Source organism: Montipora capricornis, chromosome 4, assembly GCF_036669925.1.
Source record: "Montipora capricornis isolate CH-2021 chromosome 4, ASM3666992v2, whole genome shotgun sequence".
Taxonomy (NCBI): domain Eukaryota; kingdom Metazoa; phylum Cnidaria; class Anthozoa; order Scleractinia; family Acroporidae; genus Montipora; species Montipora capricornis.
This window is the reverse complement of record NC_090886.1, coordinates 48,053,137-48,060,636: the sequence shown is the minus strand read 5'-3', so window position 1 is coordinate 48,060,636 and position 7,500 is coordinate 48,053,137. Positions and strand designations below refer to the sequence as shown.

At 40.4% G+C, this 7,500-nt stretch overlaps 1 protein-coding gene across 1 annotated transcript in view; it reads right to left on the bottom strand.

Annotated features, from left to right (window-relative positions):
- Positions 1-7,500, bottom strand: part of LOC138046780 (von Willebrand factor A domain-containing protein 2-like) — a 21,878-nt gene that overhangs the window by 8,087 nt on the left and 6,291 nt on the right. The window contains exons 8-13 of the mRNA XM_068893363.1: positions 6,927-7,105; positions 3,008-3,389; positions 2,556-2,636; positions 2,195-2,266; positions 619-797; positions 1-45 (exon numbers count right to left, since the gene is read on the bottom strand). The exon at positions 1-45 is cut by the window's left edge and continues 337 nt beyond it. Coding sequence (XP_068749464.1) covers positions 1-45; positions 619-797; positions 2,195-2,266; positions 2,556-2,636; positions 3,008-3,389; positions 6,927-7,105 — 938 coding nt within the window. The remainder of the gene's footprint in view (positions 46-618; positions 798-2,194; positions 2,267-2,555; positions 2,637-3,007; positions 3,390-6,926; positions 7,106-7,500) is intronic.

Genomic DNA, 7,500 nt, shown 5'->3' with positions numbered 1-7,500 from the left:
TAATACACTTCTTTTGTCATAGTGTTCATCAAAGCCAGAAATAACCTGAGATACGAAAACAGATGATTATTTACGGTCCTATTTGTTTCAAATTATCAAAACCCAATAATTTTACTGAATACTAATAGAAGATCTTTTAAACTATAAGGGAAAGTCTTGAAGAAGTTAGGAAGCGAACGCATCACGTAAGCTTACATTTTCATGTTTTTTCAGTTTTTAGCCCAAGCTCGTCTCTTTTTTTCTTTTGTGTTCTGAATTTAAATACAAGCGTTAACCAAGAAGTTTAAGGCTGTAAGTTTTGCTAGATAGATAAACAAAAAATACTGAACTCGTGCCCATGTTTAAGAATATTCGTCATGTGTAGGTTTGTCATTTTGTTAAATTAAGCATATCCGCGCTTGCTTTCCTCATTGTTTTGAATTCATTTAACATCATAAAACTCAATCTTAAGGTTGCAAAAGAAATGTTCAGTGTGTCAGCAGTGTAACCATCGAGTAATGGGTGCATTTGGGAGGGACACCTTATGGAGCTTTCAGTTGGTGTCCCTGTTCGATTATGACAGTGAGGAGCGTTTTAAAGTCACCAAAACTAAACAAATTCGTTCACTTTCATACGAACCTTTGCATTGCTAGAGAAAATTATAACACCGACGTGTGTACTTTTCTTGCACACTTTAAAGCCGTTGACGATTTGCTTGACAAAATTAAGCTCTTTTTTGAAGTTTCCCCGTCTTGCTTGTTCTATGCTACCAGAGCCGTCAATCAGAAAACCCAGATCCACTGTTGCTGTACAAACAGCTGAAATACAAGAAACGACAAAGGAAAGGCGAGGAATTCACAGCGTGAATACTGAGCGTAACTCGTGACCTCAGATTTGATAACTTTGTCCTGAAGGATAATTGAGTTTTTTAACGGTCCTCTATCTGTTTAGGAAGTTCTCTTTTAATTCTCTTTTGTCCCTTACTGTGCTGAAGCCTGATGATATCATTTATTGATTTGGACTGGTTTTGCACTGAAGGACAACTTAAAGTGTTATAGAAGAACGCTAACGGCCCTCCTTGTAACATAATTTGTTACTTTCTGGTGAACCACAACACCGGAAGCTGCAGTGTCTATGGATGTGTCAAATGTCTCGGAACTTGTATCTTTGAAGGAAGAAATGATCCTCCTACTCATGTGGACAATTAAGGCAAATGTCTTTAGCAGACACCTGAGATGTCTGCGATGTCGGTGGAATGCTTTACCTGTCCAACTAAGCTATGAAGCCACTCAGTTGGGATACTTTTTCCTATCTGTGACCGCTAACCACCACCGCGAACGCAAGTCCGACCACTAACCACGACCGCTATTCACGACCCGTCCTCCAGCCCGGGCGCTAACTAAGTCCGCTAGCCGCGTCCGCCAACCGCAACTGCTAACCGTGTCCACTCACCGCGTAAGGTAACCGCGCCCGGGAACCGCTTATAAAGAGACCGAAATTGGATCATATGGAGTTGTTGAGCAACCGAGCCTTTCTATTTCAAAGAGAGCCTACTTAGGAAACGAGGATCCCATAAAAGACTACGTGCTCGAGAATATAGCGGTCTATCATTAAGCCAAGTCACTATTTTTTGGTGCCCTTCAGAGGTCGATGTCTTAATATGGCATTTGAGTCTGTTATACTCGGAAATCTCGGGGTCGATTTCAATTGGATAGTTTTTAGTTTCTATGAATCGGGCCCGAAATCCAATATCATGTTTTTTCAGTGGGAAATATAAACGGTCCGTTTGTCTTCAACTCTTTTTTTGTCTCGCTATAGTTTCCTCAGAACACGATAACGTCTTCATTCACTGACATGACTTACTCCGCAGTTTTCTCTTTTCGCAACCTCTTCCACAAGCTGTCAATTATTAACGGCAAAGAAACCAACACGCCTCGTGTAGAATCCCAACTGAGTGGCTTCACAGTTTAGTTGGTAAAGCATTGCACCGACATGACAGAAATCATGGGTTAATTCGGATCCCCTTGAAGCTGCCTGACTTTTTCAAGAGTCTGCAGAGGCAACAGTTCAGATAAGTGCAGCCAAAGGATCGTGTCTCTATTTCTTTTATAAACCACAAGGCTAATACAGATTTACTTCCTTAAATTGCACCTTCATGCTTATCAACAGCGCCATAACATTCGAGCAAGATCGGAGCAGTTTATTGTACACTCACCTGTAGGCTGGGTAGGAGATATCCGTCTGCCTGGAGTCGGGGAAACCCAAGAAGTAGGCTGTGTGGGCTGCGCTAAAACGTTTGGGTTTTTCTTGATGTTAGTGCAACTTATAAAATGCAAACTAAGCTTTACAAAGGGGACCTCCCGGTTCATTTCACGTTCACCGGAGTTCTTATTTAATTTGTCTAGAGAGCACATCACGAGTTTCCCTATACCTTGGCCTACCCATTTCCACCCAAACCTTCTTTTTTTATAATGAGCATTCTAGCTAGCTACTTATCTTGTTGGAAATGTCGCTATCCTTCGTTAGAAGACATTGCAGTTAGATCTGATTCAACAGCATAACCGACATTTGCTTACTCGGTGGTTGAGTTGTTGTAGGAGCTCTTGGTGTTGCACTTGAGGCTATGGGGGGTGCTGGTTGTGAGGTTCCTCCAGATCCTAAAGAAAAAGAGACTGATACGAGTAAGCATTAACACCCGTAACTTGCTGACACGTAGGAAGTTTTTCATTATCCCTAACATATTCCGGCAAGAAATAAAACCAATAGCTTTACTTCCGGAGAATTTGCGCCGTGTTTTAGCCTAACCATGCACTGCAAGTTTCCATTAGGAGATCAAATGATGATGCATTCCCATGCAAAGCAACACACAATAACGCAAGCGCGATTATCTCACCTGATATAATATAGGGAGATAACCTATTACCCACCAACCCGTCCCCATTGCAAAAAAGAAAAATGCGTTAATATGAAGCACTGTATAATGTTTTGTCAATTTTTTTGGATAGAATAACCAGCAAGTATTATTTACCCAGGCAAGCTCTATTCTTGATCAATTGAACAATTGCGTTCAGATTGTTGAAGCTGGCTCTATACACGTGCTGAGAATCGGGATCTGTGGCCATAGCCTTCAGTTCGGCAAGGTTATAACCTCCACCGATGCCCACAGCAAATATGGTCACTCCGGAGTCTCTTAATCGTTGCGCAGGCCCAGTTACTTGATCCATCGACTGAACGTCTGTTAGGACGATAAGCATATTTGGAATGCCTGACCGAGCACTTTTGCCGTAAAGCTGGGTTCTGGCTAAATCTAAAGCTTTGCCAATCTTAGTTCCTGCTCCTGGATATGGGACTGATTCGATTGCTGCTAATACACTTCTTTTGTCATAGTGTTCATCAAAGCCAGAAACAACCTGAGATACGAAAACAGATGACGAATTACGTTTAAGGATCGACTGACGAAAGCAGGTTAAACTTCAGGACCAACCTGGATAAATACACAAAAAATTGAGGTGGTCAAGAGCTTGAACGTTAGTATTGTTTGGCAATCCGTGATCCATTTATAGACGATCTACTACTACTACTACTACTACTACTACTACTACTACTACTACTACTACTACTACTACTACTACTACTACTACTACTACTACTACTACTACTACTACTACTACTACTACTACTACTACTACTACTACTACTACTACTACTACTACTACTACTACTACTACTACTACTACTACTACTACTACTACTACTACTGCTACTACTGCTACTGCTACTACTACTACTACTATTACTGCTACTGCTACTACTACTACTACTACTACTACTACTACTACTACTACTACTACTACTACTACTACTACTACAGACGAGGGTATTAGCCAACACCAACTCGGGAATCACGGATGGCTGCTCTCAACTGGTTTCTGTTGTTCACAAGAGCGGCGCGAATCTCGCCAGTGTTACTGAGTCCAGTATCTCTTCTGAGGGTGGTCATGTAAATGGTTGCTGGTCTTCCCCTACTGCGAGTACTGTGCTTTGGTTCCCAGACGATGAGATTTGATGCAACCAGCTCAGGGTGGCGGACACAGTGACCAGCAAGGCCCATTCTTCTGGCTCTGATTTTTTCGGTAACCCGGGGAAGTGTGCCGTAAAGGTCGACGTTTTTGGTGTGGTCTTCCCAGGTGACGTTGACAACCGTCCTCAGCATTCTTGCGTAGACTCCATCTATGTTGCGTTCCATCTAATCGCGACTTAAAGGGGCGGACCATTATAAAAGTGAAGAGAGATTGGTGTCGAAGATTTCCATAAATATTTAAGCAAGGAAAACAGAAAAAAATGCGCAACACAGAAGTAAGTGTAAAGCTCTTCGTACAGAAGGAATAGCCTTGTTGTTTGGAGTGAAAAGAATGTGCGCACATCCTCAGTGAGTTCGCCATTATTGGGAAAAATCATTTGTATGTGTTGTAAACGAGATCTAAGTGTCGTGGGTTTAGTGGCCGAGTGTTTTTGGAATCCTTTCAGTAATTTGGAGATCCACCGCGTTTTATTTCTGACTAGGCCAGTTTTTCACTGGGATATGAAGTTATTGGCTACTGAACTTACCACCCTTGTCTATGAAACTAAAAGGAGCAATGAAAATTTGTTGTTGTAATGTTGCCGGTAACATCCGTTTCCAGGTTGAATCCGTTTCTACCTTGGTTAAATTGATGATCCTCAATTTACCAAGGTAGAATACTCACTCAGATGAATTACAAAAACGTTCTTTGGAGCCTAAGTTAAGCCTAGAGAAAAACTGGGGTCAGGTTAGGATTAATTCTGGTTATTATACATGGATATCAATTGACTGATTTTACTCAAGTAAATAATGAAAAGAAGTGTGTTGGGTTGAGCACGGCTCCAAAGAACGTTTTTGCAATTCATCTGAGTGAGTGAGAAAAGAAGTGTGTTGGGTTGAGCATGTTCGTCGTTGTAGTGTAGAAGACACAGGATTATAGATCTCGAGGGTCCGAGTTGGAATACCGGTAAGTAAACAGTACAGGCAAAATTAGAATCTCATTATCACCAATTTAACCTGGAGAACGGATTTTACCCGCAACATATATACCTATATCGCCGGAAGTTTAACAACTTTCTGTAAACGACTTAAGAAGGGGTGTCTTTGTCTGACTTGCAGTGGATTTCTACCGCCTCAAAACCATCCTGCATAAGTTAATTAGATTACAAAATTTATCCTGCAAGCTAAAAATACTCCAGCCCCCACTCTTAACATATAAGCGTGCCAAGTGTCTAGCTCTGATTTTCCGGCAGGTTGCATGGTGACTTGAGGTTGTTTCTTTTGTTTTCGCCGGCAAAACCTGCCAGCAACTATTTTTTTCATGTTCCTAGTTTTCAGACCACAACTCCTATTTTTACTCAACGTTATTGTGGAAAAAACTTTTGGACATAAGGAAATAATGCCAGCGTTGTTCCTGACTTCGAGCTCAACTTGTTTGACAGATTGTCAGTTGAAATGCTGAGATGACTCAGAGATTCGCGATGCCAAAGAGAGTTGAAAGTCCTGTTAAAGGATTTGGACACTCCTACAAGACCAAAAGAATTCTTTCGAAGTAAGTTACGTTTATAGAAGTAATTCTGAAGAGTTTTTATTGATGTAGTTATGGTAAATAAACATATTCGCGTACTAAGCTTTTAGTGTAAGACACTTCCGGCATAAAAAAAACTTTAAACTTAAGAGCAATTTATTTAGCAAACGTTTTCTTTTTTTACTTTTTAAAAAAAGCAATAGACAGTAATTCATGTATTTGTTTCAAATTCGCAAAACAATAATTTTAACTAGTCTTAACATAATTTATGAGAGGTTTAATGCGACAAGGAAAGTGATCTTGAAGAAGAAATTCATCGAGCAACCGTGAACATGCATGTAAGCTAACATTTTAACCGACCACTTTAAAGGTGTGCGTTTCCCCTCGATAGATAAACCGGAAATCATGCATGAACATGTTCCGATTAATAATAAGAATGTTGTTCATGTGTAGACTCGTTACTTTTCTAAATGAACATTTCTGCGCAGTTGATCATGGTTTCATTTAACACCATATAAAAAAGAACTGTTCAGCTTGGCAGAAGAGCAACCATCGAGTTATGAACACTGACATGTTTCTGTTTCTGTTTCTGTTTCTGTTCAGTTTATTGATCGGTAACGCTTGTTTGCATAACAACCGATGTAACTAAAAATGTACAAACAAATAATCAATCTTGTGACGCAAATTACAAGTTCACACATAACGCAATTACACATCTATAAATAAAAGAAATAAATAGACTATAAATAATCAATTATATGTACAATAAAGTTATTGTCTACTACACTGTAGCTGCAAAAAGCCAATTGAGGTCAGGTCACAGAGCAACTTCGCCACGCATTCACCCTAGAACTAAAGGCAGTGAGGTTTGGGGAATAAACGATCTCCTGAGGGAAGCTGTTCCAAACAGGGATAGTACGTGGGAAGAAGGAAAATTTGAAGAAATCAGTACGGGGACAGAGGTGGTTAAATACCATATCATGAGATCGTCTTGTCTGAGATTGGGAGAGAGTCACATACTTAGAGAGATCCACCCCATTAAGGTTATGGGAGGACTTATACATGAAATTTAATCGTTGACACTCCCGACGCACAGATAGTAGTGGCCAATCCAGGACGTTAAGCATGTAAGAGACACTTGAATTACGAGAGTAGTCTCGGAAAGCGAGGCGGGCAGCCCTCCGCTGTACTTCCTCAAGGTTTGATCCCAAGCACAACAAGCATATTCAAGAGAACATTCGGAAGGAACGCATCTCGGAGGTTTGTTAGTCTTTTTTCGCGATTATGTCGATTATATATGGCCCTGAGGTGCACTTTGAAGTTGACAGAAGTAAAGAGAATCGATTATCTTATACAAACCCTTGCATCGCTAGAGAAAATTATAACGCCGACGTGTGTATCTTTCTTGGACACTTTAAAGCCGTTGACGATTTGCTTAACAAAATTAAGCTCTTTTTTAAAGTTTCCAGCTCCTGCTTGTTCTATGCTACCAGAGCCGTCAATAAGAAAACCCAGATCCACTGTTGCCGTACAAACAGCTGAAATACACCAACAAAAAAATGGTGAGATATTCAGTCTAAGTAAACTAAACACACTCATTTCACCTGTTTGGAATATCTTTTTAAATTCTTTGTTTTCCTTCACTCGGCTAAGTGTCTGATGGTGTAAATTATTGATTTGGACTGGTTTTGCAAAGAGGTGCAAGGTAAAAAAAATAGGGCTCAGGGCCCCCTCTGCCATATTCAGATACCTTCGACCAGTAACCACAACATGGTAAACTCTGGTATTTATGCTTGTTTCAAATGTGTCGTAATTGTATCCTGATGCTCATTAATAGCCATAAGTAATAATAATAATAATAATAATAATTGTTGCTGCTAATCGCCGTCGCAAAGTACAGCAACGACGCAGCTCAACAAGGTCGAATCGAAAG